This window comes from Pistacia vera, unplaced genomic scaffold, assembly GCF_008641045.1.
Source record: "Pistacia vera cultivar Batoury unplaced genomic scaffold, PisVer_v2 Contig670, whole genome shotgun sequence".
NCBI classification, from domain to species: domain Eukaryota; kingdom Viridiplantae; phylum Streptophyta; class Magnoliopsida; order Sapindales; family Anacardiaceae; genus Pistacia; species Pistacia vera.
The window spans coordinates 176,062-192,551 of NW_022196524.1; the positions used below are offsets into that span (position 1 = coordinate 176,062).

The following is a 16,490-nucleotide window of genomic DNA, read 5'->3' on the forward strand; positions in this document are numbered from 1 at the left end:
TTTGGCCGGCCAACAAATTTTGACTAAAGTTATCTTCAACTTGCCTTGTTTAGTATATGAAAAACATTGTTGACCACACATATAATATCTCTTAACCTTGCCCAAATCCCTGGTAAAAATGACAGCTAGCTGCATAACTTGGGCAGCCATACACTTTCTAACGTTATCTCACGACTAGAATTTTAACCCAAGCTTTTATTTGAGCAAATGCAATAATATGATTTATAAGTAAAAAAAATATAAAATAATACAATATCGTGAAAAACTCGTGAGTTTAAATCAGAAGGATCTTGATTCTATCTCTCTAGTTGTTTGACAGCGTCTTCAATGCAATCAGGCTAACAGCTGTGAATGTTGCATATCAATTTTATGCATGTATTGGGTGCAATCTCAAGGATTTAGGTGGGATATATTTTGTTTCTTGCCGAACTTAAATACTCTAGAATTGATCAGAGAAAAAATTGCTTCTCCTGATGGGCTTACTGATGTTTACATTTCCAAAAATTGAACAAGTAGATGAAATACCTGGTGGAGCACGATTGGGATTTATTACAGTTGGAGATGGAGAGACTTGAGGTCCTTGTGTACATAGATTGCTTGGTTTTTCTAGCAACTAGCAGTTTAGGTCCGATTTTTCAAGCTATAAGAAATGGACCATTAAAAGATAAGCCACCTCCTGGTAAGCCGCAGATCATGAGAAGTCTTCTGCAAGCCCTCTAGAAATCAGTTGAAACTACTAGAGTTTGAACAAGTTCTGTATTTGAGGTGTAATAATGTACATCTTGACTCTCTTTTGCTCATACTGTTATTTCCAACATTATGTATAGAATTTTAATTTATAATGCTTGGTTAAGGCAATAAAATTTTTGTAGTTCTCAACTATGTACGTTTATTTAGTTTCAGTGAAATTTGTGCTTCTAGAACATTTTCAGAATGAAAAATATGTGTAGTGTGAGTTCTGACTTTTGGCTTTTGAGTGCTCCACAAGAGTGATGTGAAGTGTAGAATTAAGCAGGTAGTTGTCAACATCTTGATGCTTGTGATTGAGTATTTACAGTTTTACACTGCAGAAAATGAACCTGATAAAATCTAATACAGGTAGTTGTTAAGAATGTACAAAAAGAGACCTTAAAAAGTTGATCAACCTTTTAATATTTCAAGTAATTAACCTTAATCAAGGTTATATTATATGTGATTTTCTTTCAGCTGTTGAGAGGAAACTATCCACTCATTTTTGCCTCTTTTGTGATCTTCTATTTTACGTTTTTAAAGAAATCTACTATGCATTGATAACTGGGTAATTGTTTTGTAGTGATTTGTCTCAATATAAACCGAGACAAGCCGAGATCTTGGAATTGGAGTCAACTGTATTCTTCATAATAGAAAACGATATTCTAGCCGCTCTTTGAGAAGAACATGCATTAGATATTCAGTATCATCTGTGCTGACAGTATGTTCATTTGCATATTTCCTCGAATCTGAAACTGAAATAGTCCTGAAATTTTTTGAGATTTCTAACAACATGAAGAAACAAACTGATTTAGAGCAAAGGTCGTGTGATGAAGAAGATGGTTATGATGCTGTTGTTGTGGGGTCTGGATATGGCGGTTCTGTTGCATCCTTTCGGATGTCAATGGAAGGGATAAAGGTATGCTTAATAGAGAAAGGCAGGCAATGGGAAGCTCATGATTTTCCAACTGATAGTTTGAAGATCATGTCAGCCTCACGGGTGGAGAACCGGAACATAGGTGTCAGCTTTGGCCCGAAAGATGCTTTGTTTCAGGTTATACTTCGCTTTTCTTCTTGATTTTATGGTGTGAAAGACTATTACATTTGCTTTGCAACTGAATGTTTGTTCTTGATTACAGCTCTTTGAACAAGGCGATTCTCTGGCAGCAGTAGCTTGTGGGCTTGGCGGAGGTTCACTAGTCAATGCTGGAGTGATGCTGCCAACTCCAGTTCGTACTAGAAGGAATCCAAAGTGGCCAAAGGAGTGGGAATGGGATTGGGATAGTTGTGAAGCTTCTGCTGCTACCATGCTTAGAGTACAAAGAGCTCCTGTCAGGTTTCCTGTTTCCAAAGTCATGGGAGAAATAGCCGATGGACAGATTGAAGAAAGTTGTGAAGACGTGGTGAAACTAAGCATTAATTTTGATCTTGAAGACCCTCCACCCCATCTTATAAAGCTTCAACAGACAGGAAGCTGCTTAGCCTGTGGAAATTGTCTTGCTGGGTGCCCTTACAATGCCAAAAACTCTACCGACAAAAATTATATCCTTTCAGCAATCCAGGCATATTCTCTACAACTTCATATATGGTGGACTTGAGCATTTATATATCTGCATCTTTAATTACACTGAATAATTTCAAGATCAGTAAATGTTAGAAATAATATGATATGGGATTGTTTACTGTTTTTTAGCAAATATCCAGCCTAACAGACTAATACCATATGATATGAGTTAGCCAACAGCTGTTTCAATCTGAATTTTTTGGTGATGCAGGCGGGATGTATTGTTAAAACAGGATGTCAAGTTCAGTATGTGGTCCAAAACTCTCATGAAAATCACCAGGAAGGCAAAAATAGCAGAAAAAGAAGAAGATGGCTTGTTTATTTAAACGAGATTGACTATGTAGCCGCTGATTTTGTAATTCTATCAGGTAGGACACAATACTGACAAATGTTAGATATTTTGTCAAAATAATGTTTCAAAATATTTAACAAGTTGGGAAAAAATGATTTTCAGCTGGTGTGTTTGGCACGACTGAGATACTTTTTCAGTCACAAATGAGAGGATTAGAACTCTCAGACACTCTTGGTTGTGGATTCAGCTGTAATGGTAATACTGTTCCTTTTCTTGCTGGAAGCCCTGCTCCACTTACTGCTTATGGATTAGACAGAAAGCAAATCCTTGAAAGACCCGTTCAAAATCTCTTCATCTCACACTTCTTCACTGGGTTTCACAATCCAGGTTTACCATTTCACCATGCTCAAAAACTCAATTCACTTCTATTTAGTTCTAAATGAAGTTCTAGTATCATATCATGGCATGCTTTAGTAATCAGAATATGCTAATTCCTACTGTTATTCATTGATTATTGCCATTGATTCTGGGATGATTGTGTGATAAAAGATGGAAATTAAATGGCTAGACGTTAAAGAAGTGGAATTTTTCTTTTTTTCGTCTTCCAGTGTGGACTCTTTTAACACTAGTGCTATTTGCTTATGCTGTAGAGTGCTGTACTTCCAACTGCTTATCCCTACCTCATGTTCAAAGGGATAGTATCTTATGGATGGCCAACTGGTTACTGGTTTTTTCATGGGATTATAGATAAGATGAAACATGTCATGGGTTTCCAAGCAAGCCAAGCAGTGGCGCTTAATGCAATGGGATATGATGAAAGTGATGGGAAAATCATTTTTGACAAGGGCACTAATAAAATCTGTTTCAGTCCACCCTGTGATCCTTTACTCCCACGAAAAGTTAAGGCCTTTCAAAAGCTTGCAAAGAAATTAGGGGGAATCCTATTCTTGTCAAGGTACCGAAGCACTTCGGTTCATCTTTTAGGTGGTTGCAATGCAGCTTCAGATCCTTCACACGGTGTCTGCAACTCCAATGGTCAGGTGTTTGACACAAAGGCATTTACAACTGTGCACCCAGGCCTCTATGTTTGTGATGCTTCTTTAATTCCATGTTCTGTAGGCATAAATCCATCTCTTACGATTGCGGCAGCAGCTGAGCATGTTAGTAAGCACCTTGTGAAGGATGTTATGGAGTACAAGAGCAAAAGAGGCATAGACCTTGCAGTTAAAAATGTTGACCGATATCCAGTTTTGGCCGATAGTGAAAAATTAAGGAGCACTGATAGATCAATTGTTGCAATCACAGAGACCATGAAAGGGTATATTGGAGGTATGCCATGTGTTGCTTATCTCAAAATGAAAATGAACTCCAATAATTCAGTTCATGGAGAATCTCATCCACTTTTAAGAGGAAAAGTTGGAGGTTATGTTGTTTTTGAAGCCATTGAGAAGGATCGGTTACATGTTATTGATGGAGAAGTAGATCTGTGCGAAGTGGATTACAGAACTCCTTACACGCAGTACATGCATTACCGTCTTCTTCTCGCTTCTTCTTCTGGTTCAAGGTGCAATGCAATCTGAATTTGAAATCATTTCAACTTTACTTCTATGATAACTTCTAAAATCTGATACTGTGCAGATATATTCTTGAGGGACAGAAGATAATGAACCCCTTTCTGTTAGCACTGTATGCTTGGAGGGAGGCAACTACATTGCATGTGACATTTAAAAATATTTCGGGAAAAAGTTCGAGGCCAGAAGCGATAAATATAACAGGAGAGCTTAGAATTTCCCTAATAGAGCTACTAAAGAGTCTCATGAGTCTTGAAGGAAACAGGAGGAGAAGGTTCGTAGCCCTTTTTGCACAGGCTCTCCTGAGAACATATATATTACAAATACCAAGACGGAACCCCGAGGTCTGTACCCTGCTAGATTCTTACGATAAAACTTATCCAAACAGCACTCTTTATGAAATTAAAACAGGTAATTAGAAATCAAAATCCATTTTTTAAGTTCCTCAAGAATGAAATTAACTTAGAATTTACTTCATCGATCTTATAACAGTTTAAAATGAGTTAGTTGTTAAGAATAAATGAAAAGAAAAAGAGTACTGATATTAATGAAAAAAATAAGGAAAGCAAATATAGAACACAGGTACTCTAATTGTTTCTTTGGTTTTGTGTACTTATGAGCAAATTATATATGTTTGGCTACCGTGGATAATGCAGACGATGGATATACCATCAGTTGCAAGCAATGGAAGTGCAGTCAAACTCCATGTCGACTTAAAAGAGAGGAACAACAAAATCCTGTTCTCCTTATTAATGGATATGCAACAGAAAGTTACTGGCTCCCATCAGAACCAATCGATTTAGTGAGAACTTTACTGGAAGAAGGGCGTGAGATATGGCTACTGCAATCAAGATTGCACCCTTTACATCCTGCAAACAACTTCACAATTGAAGATATTGCAAGATTTGATATTCCTGCTGGTATAAAAAAAGGCTAACGACAAATTTCAAATTTAGTTCTAAGTGAGAGTTTTCTTACTTCTCTGTGGCTTTTGCAGCAATTGCTAAGATCCTTGAATTGCACGGGAAGGGCACAAAAGTTCATGTTGTTGCACACTGTGTTGGAGGCTTAGCTGTTCACATGGCCCTCATTGACCAACATAATTTCTCTTCAACTTGGACGCCATACACTTTCTAACATTATCTCACGACTAGAATTTTAACCCAAGCTTTTACTTGAGCAATGCAATATTATGATTGATACGTAAAAAAAAAAAAAAAAAAAAAAAAAAAAAAACAATACATATCGTGAAAAACTCGTGAGTTTAATCAGAAGGATCTTGATTCTATCTCTCAGTTGTTTGACAGCGTCTTCATGCAATCAGCTAACAGCGTGAATGTTGCATATCAATTTTATGCATGTATTGGGTGCAATCTCAAGGATTTAGATGGGATATATTTTGTGTCTTGCCGAACTTAAATACTCTAGAATTACCAGAGAAAAAATTGCTTCTCCTGATGGCGTTACTGATGTTTACGTTTCCAAAAATTGAACAAGTAGATGAAATACCTGTTGAGCACGATTGGGATTTATTACAGTTGGAGATGGAGAGACTGAGGTCCTTGTGTACATAGATTGCTTGGTTTTTCTAGCAACTAGCAGTTTAGGTCCGATTTTCAAGCTATAAGAAATGGACCATTAAAAGATAAGCCACCTCCTGGTAAGCCGCGGATCATGAGAAGTCTTCTGCAACCCTCTAGAAATCAGTTGAACTACTAGAGTTTGAACAAGTTCTGTATTGTGAGTGTAATAATGTACATCTTGACTCTCTTTGCTCATACTGTTTCCAACATTATGTAAGAATTTTAATTTATAATGCTTGGTTAAGGCAATAAATTTTTGTAGTTCTCAACTATGTACGTTTATTTAGTTTCAGTGAAATTTGTGCTTCTAGAACATTTTCAGAATGAAAAATATGTGTAGTGTGAGTTCTGACTTTTGGCTTTTGAGTGCTCCACAAGAGTGATGTAGTGTAGAATTAACAGGTAGTTGTCAACATCTTGAGTGCTTGTGATTGAGTATTTACAGTTTTACACTGCAGAAAATGAACCTGATAAAATCTAATACAGGTAGTTGTTAAGAATGTACAAAAAGACCTTAAAAGTTGATCAACCTTTTAATATTTCAAGTAATTAACCTTAATCAAGGTTATATTATATGTGATTTTCTTTCAGCTGTTGAGAGGAAACTATCCACTCATTTTTGCCTCTTTTGTGATCTTCTATTTTACGTTTTTAAAGAAATCTACTATGCATTGATAAACTGGGTAATTGTTTTGTAGTGATTTGTCTCAATATAAACCGAGACAAGCCGAGATCTTGGAATTGGAGTCAACTTTATTCTTCATAAGAAAACGTATTTCTAGCCGCTCTTTGAAGAGAACATGCATTAGATATTCAGTATCATCTGTGCGGACAGTATGTTCATTTGCATATTTCCTCGAATCTGAACTGAAATAGTCCTGAAATTTTTTGAGATTTCTAACAACATGAAGAAACAAACTGATTTAGAGCAAAGGTCGTGTGATGAAGAAGATGGTTATGATGCTGTTGTTGTGGGGTCTGGATATGGCGGTTCTGTTGCATCCTTTCGGATGTCAATGGAAGGGATAAAGGTATGCTTAATAGAGAAAGGCAGGCAATGGAAGCTCATGATTTTCCAACTGATAGTTTGAAGATCATGTCAGCCTCACGGGTGGAGAACCGGAACATAGGTGTCAGCTTTGGCCCGAAAGATGCTTGTGTTTCAGGTTATACTTCGCTTTTCTTCTTGATTTTATGGTGTGAAAGACTATTACATTTGCTTTGCAACTGAATGTTTGTTCTTGATTACAGCTCTTTGAACAAGGCGATTCTCTGGCAGCAGTAGCTTGGGGCTTGGCGGAGGTTCACTAGTCAATGCTGGAGTGATGCTGCCAACTCCAGTTCGTACTAGAAGGAATCCAAAGTGGCCAAGGAGTGGGAATGGGATTGGGATAGTTGTGAAGCTTCTGCTGCTACCATGCTTAGAGTACAAAGAGCTCCTGTCAGGTTTCCTGTTTCCAAAGTCATGGGAGAAATAGCCGATGGACAGATTGAAAAAGTTGTGAAGACGTGGTAAACTAAGCATTAATTTTGATCTTGAGACCCTCCCCCCCATCTTATAAAGCTTCAACAGACGAAGCTGCTGCCTGTGGAATTGTCTTGCTGGGTGCCCTTACAATGCCAAAAACTCTACCGACAAAAATTATATCCTTTCAGCACACATATTCTCTACACTCATAATGGTGGACTTGAGCATTTATATATCTGCACTTTAATTACACTGAATATTTCAAGATCTAATGTTGAATAATATGATATGGATTGTTTCCTGTTTTTTAGCAAATATCCAGCCTAACAACTAATACCTATGATATGAGTTAGCCAACAGCTGTTTCAATCTGAATTTTTTGGTGATGCAGGCGGGATGTTGTAAAACAGGATGTCAAGTTCATGTAGGTGGTCCAAAACTCTCATGAAAATCACCAGGAAGGCAAAAGCAGAAAAAGAAGAAGATGGCTTGTTTATTTAAACGAGATTGACTTGTAGCCGCTGATTTTGTAATTCTATCAGGTAGGACACAATACTGACAATGTTTAGATATTTTGTCAAATAATGTTTCAAATATTTAACAAGTTGGGAAAAAATTTTCAGCTGGGTGTAGTTTCTTACAAACCCTTCCATTCTCTACACCCCATACACCACTTCCACTCTCCATTCCTCTTATCTCTTCACCAATTTTCTAAAGGAAATTGAGGGCTTTTGATTGGATTTTGATAAGGATTTGATCATAAGCATCAAAAGGTAAGGATTCTTGCTCTAGTTATGAGATTAACTTGTGTTATTATGGAATTCTTATTAAGTTTATGCTTACAGTTTTAGAGAAAGAACAATTTACCAAAGATCAAGAGCTTTTTGTGAAACTGCTCAAGCACAAGGTAAGTAAATCCACCCTAAGCTAAGATTTAAGTAATCAAATGATTTGTTATGCGTGCATATGCTTATGACCTTGAGATTGATTGGTGAGAATGATACTATTGTTAAGTATATGGCTTTTGATGAGTAGATTTAAGCCATGAGAAGTGGAGTTGGATGTGGATGGCTCATGCTCATAATTCTTTCTTAAGTGCAAGCAAGTAATGCAAATATGCAATGTTGCGATGGGGAACCCGTGGGTGACAAGAAGAAGAATTCCCACATACACGCTGCCTTAAGTGAGCGACATAAGAAGAAAAAGAATTTGTACGGCCCGCAAGAGTGTATGTGGATGAGGGTTGTACCAAGAAGAATTTCCTACATGCACGCCACCTTAATTGAGTGGCCTAAGAAGAAGAAAAAATTTATACAGTCCACAAGAGTGCATGTAGATGAGGACTGTACTCACTCACACGACCAGGGTTCCGAATCCATGCATCAACCAAGTCCGATCGGCAAAAGAAAGAATAAGAATAAGAAAGAATGAGAAGCTTGAGCAAGCAAGAAAAGAAAATCAGAGCAAGAATAGAAAGAAAGAAAAGAAAAGAATAGAAAGAAAGAAAAGAAATAGCATAAGAAATAGAAAAGAAGAAAGAAAATGCATTTCTATGCGTTACTCCATGTGCGTCCCATTCATGCATGTTACCATGATTCTTATCATGGTTAGTGAGAATAAGAAAGAAAGAAAGAACAACGAGAATTAGAAAGAACAGAGAGAATTAGAAAGAAAGAACAAAGAAAGTTAGAATGAAAGAACAGTGAGAATTAGAAACAGTGAAAGAAAAGAGAAAGAACAAGAGAGAAGGAAGAAGGAAAAGAATAGAGTAAGGAAAGAACTCAAGAGTAAGTCGCAGGGATAGAAGAGTAGAGGATTTACTTACTGAGCAATTAGTGTTCACCTCGTTGTTTTTTCCTGTTTTGCAGGAAATAAGTAAGAAGCGGTCGAATGGACGTCGAGAAGCGGAGAGAAATGGCGCTACTGTCCACCATTATTTGTTATGTAAAGAATTATATGTATATAAAGTAAAGAAAAATTTTGGGCCCACTGCTTTCCAAATTATATGTATGTATGTTTTTCATAGTATAATTTCTGAGTATATTAGTTAATGAAGAAGCTATTACATAACACGTGGGAGTTTTTGGTAAAAATTGAGCCACACAAATATGGTTGACTAAGATGTGAGAATTCATGGTAAAAATTGCGTCACACAAATATGAATTACTATTATATTATAAGTCATGCTCATGAGGAGTCAAAAATGGAAAAAAAAAAAAAAAATTCATTTTTTTTCTGATACTCTTGTTGAATATTCATTTTTTTTTAAATGTGATTAACTAACAGTTGAGAATTCTTTATTTAAAAATTAAGCATAAATATAAATTACTATTATATTATAAGTCGGGGTCATGAGTAAAAAATGAAGAAAATTTCATTTTTTTTTTTTTGTGATAATCTTGTTGAATTTTCATTTTTTTTTTTTAAATATGGCTGACTTATACGTGAGAATTCTTGATTTGAAAATTGAGCCACACAAATATGAATAACCATTAACATGTGAGAATTCTTGGTAAAAACTGAGTCACACAAATATTGTTGACTAACAGCTGAGAATTCTCGATAAAAATTGAGCCACCAAAATATGAATTACTGTTATTTTATAAGTCTTGGTTGCGGGAAGAGTCAAAAATGAGGAAATTTCATGTGGGTTTGTTGTCCTATACTTAATGTTGCGCGTAATGATTTTGCAAATTAATATTCGTTGAAAACCGCATTTTTATGATTTTATCAAGAGCCGACATTGGATGAGATCTTTGTGGTGTCCTTTGACTTAGTGTAGTGTGCAGAGCCATCATTGCAGTTTCCACCAATTATGTTTCTTTGGCCGGCCAACAAATTTTGACTAAAGTTATCTTCAACTTGCCTTGTTTAGTATATGAAAAAGATTTTTTATTTAAAGCCACCTTTCTGAAACCAGGGCAAGAAGCTATGGACCACACAAAGTCTCTTCAACTGGACAGCCATACACTTCTAACATTACTCACGACTAGAATTTTAACCCAAGCTTTACTTGAGCAAAGCAATTATGATTGATACGTAAAAAAAAAAAAAAAAAAAAAAAAAAAAAAAAAAAAACAATACAATTCGTGAAAAACTCGTGAGTTAAATCAGAAGGATCTTGATTCTATCTCTCTAGTTGTTTGACAGCGTCTTAATGCAACAGGCTAACAGCCGTGAATGTTGCATATCAATTTTATGCAGTATTGGGTGCAATCTCAAGGATTTAGTGGGATATATTTTTGCTTGCCGAACTTAAATACTCTAGAATTGACAGAGAAAAAATTGCTTCTCCTGATGGGCTTATGATGTTTACTTTCCAAAAATGAACAAGTAGATGAAATACCTGGTTGGAGCACGATTGGGTTATTACAGTTGGAGATGGAGAGACTGAGGTCTGTGTACATAGATTGCTTGGTTTTTCTAGCAACTAGCAGTTTAGGTCCGATTTTTCAAGCTATAAGAAATGGACCATTAAAAGATAAGCCACCTCCTGGTAGCCGCGATCATGAGAAGTCTTCTGCAAGCCCTCTAGAATCAGTGAAACTTAGATGTTGAACAAGTTTGTATTTGAGTGTAATAAGTACATCTTGACTCTCTTTTGCTCATACTGTTATTTCAACATTATGTATAGAATTTAATTTATAATGCTTGGTTAAGGCAATAAAATTTTTTAGTTCTCAAAATATGTACGTTTATTTAGTTTCAGTGAAAATTTGTGCTTCTAGAACATTTTCAGAATGAAAAATATGTAGTGTGAGTTCTGACTTTTGGCTTTTGAGTGCTCCACAAAGTGATGTGAAGTGTAGAATTAAGCAGGTAGTTGTCAACATCTTGATGCTTGTGATTGAGTATTTACAGTTTTACACTGCAGAAATGAACTGATAAAATATATACAGGTGTTGTTAAGAATGTACAAAAAGACCTTAAAAAGTTGATCAACCTTTTAATATTTCAAGTAATTAACCTTAATCAAGGTTATATTATATGTGATTTTCTTTCAGCTGTTGAGAGGAAACTATCCACTCATTTTTGCTCTTTGTGATTTCATTTTACGTTTTTAAGAATCTACTATGCATTGATAAACTGGGTAATTGTTTTGTAGTGATTTGTCCAATATAAACCGAGACAAGCCGAGATCTTGGAATTGGAGTCAACTGTATTCTTCATAATAGAAAACGATATTCTAGCGCTTTTGAGAAGAACATGCATTAGATATTCAGTATCATCTGTGCTGACAGTATGTCATTTGCATATTTCCTCGAATCTGAAACTGAATAGTCCTGAAATTTTTTAGATTTCTAAAACATGAAGAAACAAACTGAATTAGACAAAGGTGTGTGATGAAGAAGATGGTTATGATGCTGTTGTTGTGGGGTCTGGATATGGCGGTTCTGTTGCATCCTTTCGGATGTCAATGGAAGGGATAAAGGTATGCTTAATAGAGAAAGGCAGGCAATGGGAAGCTCATGATTTTCAACTGATAGTTTGAGAGCATGTCCGCCTCAGGGTGGAGAACCGGAACATAGGTGTCAGCTTGGCCCGAAAGATGCTTTGTTTCAGGTTATACTGTCGCTTTTCTTCTTGATTTTATGGTGTGAAAGACTATTACATTTGCTTTGCAACTGAATGTTTGTTCTTGATTACAGCTCTTTGAACAAGGCGATTCTCTGGCAGCAGTAGCTTTGGGCTTGGCGGAGGTTCACTAGTCAATGCTGGAGTGATGCTGCCAACTCCAGTTCGTCTAGAAGGAATCCAAAGTGGCCAAAGGAGTGGGAATGGGATTGGGATAGTTGTGAAGCTTCTGCTGTACCATGCTTAGAGTACAAAGAGCTCGTCAGGTTTCCTGTTTCCAAAGCATGGGAGAAATAGCCGATGGACAGATTAAGAAAGTGTGAAGACGTGGTGAAACTAAGCATTAATTGATCTGAAGACCCTCCACCATCTTATAAAGCTTAACAGACAGGGAGCTGTTAGCCTGTGGAAATTGTCTTGCTGGGTGCCCTTACAAGCCAAAACTCTACCGACAAAAATATATCCTTTCAGCAATCCAGGCATATTCTCTACAACTTCATTATGGTGGACTTAGCATTTATATATCTCATCTTTAATTACACTGAATAATTTCAAGATCAGTAAATGTTAGAAATAATATGATATGGGATTGTTTACTGTTTTTTAGCAAATATCCAGCCTAACAGACTAATACCATATGATATGAGTTAGCAACCAGCTGTTTCAATCTGAATTTTTTGGTGATGCAGGCGGGATGTAGTGTAAAACAGGATGTCAAGTTCAGTATGTGGTCCAAAACTCCATGAAAATCACCAGGAAGCAAAAATAGCAGAAAAAGAAGAAGATGGCTTGTTTATTTAACGAGATTACTATGTAGCCGCTGATTTGAACTATCAGGTAGGACACAATACTGACAAATGTTAGATATTTTGTCAAAATATAAGTTTCAAATATTTAACAAGTTGGGAAAAAATGATTTTCAGCTGGTGTGTTTGCACGACTGAGATACTTTTTCAGTCACAAATGAGAGGATTAGAACTCCAGACACTCTTGGTTTGGATCAGCTGTAATGGTAATACTGTTGCTTTTCTTGCTGGAAGCCTGCTCCAATACTGCTTAGGATTAGACAGAAAGCAAATCCTGAAAGACCCTTCAAAATCTCTTCATCTCACACTTCTTCACGGGTTTCACAATCCAGGTTTACATTTCACCATGCTCAAAAACTCAATTCACTTCTATTTAGTTCTAATGAAGTTTAGTATCATATCATGGCATGCTTTAGTAATCAGAATATGCTAATTCCTACTGTTCTCATGATTATGCCTTGATTCTGGGATGATTGTGTATAAAAGATGGAAATTAAATGGCTAGACGTTAAGAAGTGGATTTTTTTTTCGTCTTCAGTGTGGACTCTTTTAACACTAGTGCTATTTTATGCTGTAGAGTGCTGTACTTCCAACTGCTTATCCCTACCTCAGTGTTCAAAGGGATAGTATCTTATGGATGGCATGGGTACTGGTTTTTCATGGGATTATAGATAGTTGAAACATGTACGGGTTTCAAGCAAGCAAGCAGTGGCGCTAATGCAATGGGATATGATGAAAGTGATGGGAAAATCATTTTTGACAAGGGCTAATAAAATCTGTTTCAGTCCACCCTGTGATCCTTTACTCCCACGAAAAGTTAAGGCCTTTCAAAAGCTTGCAAGAAATTAGGGGAATCCTTTCTTGTCAAGGTACCAAGCACTTCGGTTCATCTTTAGGTGGTTGCAATGCAGCTTCAGATCCTTCACACGGTGTCTGCAACTCCAAGGGCAGTGTTTGACACAAAGGCTTTACAACTGTGGCACCAGAGCCTCTATGTTTGTGATGCTTCTTTAATTCCATGTTTGTAGGCATAAATCCATCTCTTACGATTGCGGCAGCAGCTGAGATGTTAGTAAGCACCTTGTGAAGGATGTTCTGGAGTACAGAGCAAAAGAGGCATAGACCTTGCAGTTAAAATGTTGACCGATATCCAGTTTTGGCCGATAGTGAAAAATAAAGCTGATAGATCAATTGTTGCAATCAGAGACCATGAAAGGGTATATTGGAGGTATGCCATGTGTTGCTTATCTCAAAATGAATGAACTCCAATAATTCAGTTCATGGAGAATCTCATCCACTTTTAAGAGGAAAAGTTGGAGGTTATGTTGTTTTTGAAGCCATTGAGAAGGATCGGTTACATGTTATTGATGGAGAGTAGATCTGTGCGAAGTGGATTACAGAACTCCTTACACGCAGTACATGCATTACCGTTCTTCTCGCTCTTCTTCTGGTTCAAGGTGCAATGCAATCTGAATTTGAAATCATTTCAACTTTACTTACTATGATAACTTCTAAAATCTGATACTGTGCAGATATATTCTGAGGGACAGAAGATAATGAACCCTTTCGTTAGCACTGTATGCTTGGAGGGAGGCAACTACATTGCATGTGACATTTAAAAATATTTCGGGAAAAAGTTCGAGGCCAGAAGCGATAAATAAACAGGAGAGCTTAGAATTTCCTAATAGAGCTACTAAAGAGTTTCATGAGTCTTGAAGGAAACGGGAGGAGAAGGTTCGTAGCCCTTTTTGCACAGGTCTCTCTGAGAACATTATATTACAAATACCAAGACGGAACCGAGGTCTGTACCTGCTAGATTCTTACGATAAAACTTATCCAAACAGCACTTTTATGAAATTAAAACAGGTAATTAGAAATCAAAATCCATTTTTTAAGTTCCTCAAGAATGAAATTAACTTAGAATTTACTTCATCGATCTATAACAGTTTAAAATGAGTTGGTTGTTAAGAATAAATGAACAGAAATAGAGTACTGCTATTAATGAAAAAAATAGGAAAGCAAATATGAAACACAGGTCTCTAATTGTTTCTTTGGTTTTGGGTACTTATGAGCAAATTATAATGTTTGGCTACCGTGGATAATGCAGACGAGGATATACCATCAGTTGCAAGCAATGGAAGTGCAGTCAAACTCCATGTCGACTTAAAAGAGAGGAACAACAAAATCCTGTTTCCTTATTAATGGATATGACAGAAAGTTACTGGCTCCCATCAGAACCAATCGATTTAGTGAGAACTTTACTGGAGAAGGGCGTGAGATATGGCTACTGCAATCCAGATTGCACCCTTTCATCCTGCAAACAACTTCACCTTGAAGATATTGCAAGATTTGTTCCTGCTGGTATAAAAAGGCTAACGACAAATTTCAAATTTTGTTAAGTGAGAGTTTTCTTACTTCTCTGTGGCTTTTGCAGCAATTGCTAAGATCTGAATTGCACGGGAAGGGCACAAAAGTTCATGTTGTTGCACACGTGTGTGGAGGCTTAGCTGTTCACATGGCCCTCTTGGGAGGACATGTCTCGTCAACCCACTTAGCTTCTCTGTTTGCACAAACTCTTCAATGTTCTTCAAGCTCAATGCATTGGCTACATTCAAATGTGGTTCCCCTGGTCCCTGTAAGCGTTCCATTAGTTTTATCCATTAAATTCAAAAAATTTGTTAAGACTTTTCCCACAACTATAAATCTTGTACTTTGACACAGTTCAATATTTCTTGATCAGGCTTCGACTTGAACCTTAGATTTTTATTTAACACACTGCAGGTATAATGGCCATATTAGGCAAGGACAAAATTTTGGCTCTATTGGAAACATCAAAAACCAGTTTTCGACACCAGCCTGAAATGCATTGCCGTTTCATTCCACGGTATGAGAGATGCAGACACAAAGAATGTGAGGTTTTTTCAGGCATATTTGGTAACGCATTCTGGCATCGAAATGTGGCCCTTCCATGCACCATTGGTTAAACAGGCAAAGCAAACAAGGGTTCCCATGGCAGCATTTTCCCACTCAGAAAAATATGCAACTCAGGATTTATAGTGAATAGCCATGGAAAAAACCATATTTGATTCATCCAGAGAGAATGGCAGTCTCACATTGTACATTTCGGTGGAAGGAGTCTGCTTGTGACTCCAGAAACTTCATTTCTAGCTAACAACTAAAGAAGTAACCAACCAAGTTTAAGACATGAAAGGATCGTGTGTGGAGGGCTTTGGACATTCAGACTTATGGATTGGTGAGGGTTTATAAGAAGGTTTTTCCTCCATTTGTGTCATATAGATTGGCTGAACAAGGAGGAAATCTGTGATAAGTTCAGGCAAAATATGCAGTGGGGAGGCTTTAGCTTGGGAGGATGATCCTTACAGTGGATATGGTGTTCGGAAGTGGTTTTCTCTTCTATTTTACTTTCCTCTTGTTGCTTTGGCTTGTCATTTTGATTTCAGTGTTCATGATTGATTTTGGTTAGAACTATCGATTAGAGAAGCCCCATTTATATAATTAGTCAAATATCACCAGCTTTTTATGCGTGCATGTTTTTTATCTTCATTTATTGGTTTTGTTCCAAGTTATAGCTATGGAAGATCTGGATAACACTTTTAATATTGAAAAAAACTAGATCAATTTATGTAGTTGCTGTAACTTTTTTTTTCAGATACAATGAGATATCATATTAAAGTAATAATAATTTCATATTGATTTTGTGTTTGAAGATGATAAACGAATGAGAGCATCTCCAGTGGTGTTATTTATTTTAAAGATCATATTTAATATAAATAAAGAGTATCTTCGTTGATTTTTAAATATAAAGAACAAAATTTTTATTCAAATCTAATAGACTCTTTAAATTTTAGGAGTGAGAATATGTTTTTTCAAGAAAGAAATTT

The 16,490-nt window shown here is 36.5% G+C and overlaps 2 protein-coding genes across 3 annotated transcripts; both read left to right on the forward strand.

The window, feature by feature from the left end:
• The first annotated feature begins 1,153 nt into the window (after window positions 1–1,153).
• On the forward strand, window positions 1,154–3,342 carry LOC116112909 (cholesterol oxidase-like). 2 transcript variants are annotated; one of them, XR_004125329.1, is made up of 5 exons: window positions 1,154–1,783; window positions 1,869–2,291; window positions 2,505–2,661; window positions 2,833–2,972; window positions 3,236–3,342. XR_004125329.1 is itself a non-coding variant. In XM_031399023.1 (5 exons), exons 1-5 carry the CDS (start codon window positions 1,523–1,525, stop codon window positions 3,334–3,336), a joined length of 1,167 nt encoding a protein of 388 aa, XP_031254883.1. In that variant the 5' UTR covers window positions 1,155–1,522; the 3' UTR covers window positions 3,337–3,338. The 2 variants fall into 2 exon arrangements, 1 of the variants encoding a protein (XP_031254883.1); XM_031399023.1 differs by having other exon boundaries at window positions 1,155–1,783; window positions 2,748–2,972; window positions 3,236–3,338.
• On the forward strand, window positions 3,338–15,340 carry LOC116112914. Its single transcript, XM_031399027.1, has 6 exons — window positions 3,338–4,149; window positions 4,224–4,567; window positions 4,813–5,076; window positions 5,154–5,236; window positions 15,104–15,223; window positions 15,329–15,340. Exons 1-6 carry the CDS (start codon window positions 3,338–3,340, stop codon window positions 15,338–15,340), a joined length of 1,635 nt encoding a protein of 544 aa, XP_031254887.1.
• The last annotated feature ends 1,150 nt before the right edge of the window (window positions 15,341–16,490 follow it).

Coding starts and splice junctions, on each gene's coding strand:
- LOC116112909 (XM_031399023.1), top strand. CDS start 1,523: ATGAAGAAACAAACTGATTTAGAGCAAAGGTCGTGTGATGAAGAAGAT. Junction 1,784..1,868: donor CGAAAGATGCTTTGTTTCAG/GTTATACTTCGC, acceptor TCTTGATTACAG/CTCTTTGAACAAGGCGATTC. Junction 2,973..3,235: donor CACTGGGTTTCACAATCCAG/GTTTACCATTTC, acceptor CTTATGCTGTAG/AGTGCTGTACTTCCAACTGC.
- LOC116112914 (XM_031399027.1), top strand. CDS start 3,338: ATGAAACATGTCATGGGTTTCCAAGCAAGCCAAGCAGTGGCGCTTAAT. Junction 5,077..5,153: donor AAGATTTGATATTCCTGCTG/GTATAAAAAAAG, acceptor TGGCTTTTGCAG/CAATTGCTAAGATCCTTGAA. Junction 5,237..15,103: donor TTGGAGGCTTAGCTGTTCAC/ATGGCCCTCATT, acceptor TTAGCTGTTCAC/ATGGCCCTCTTGGGAGGACA.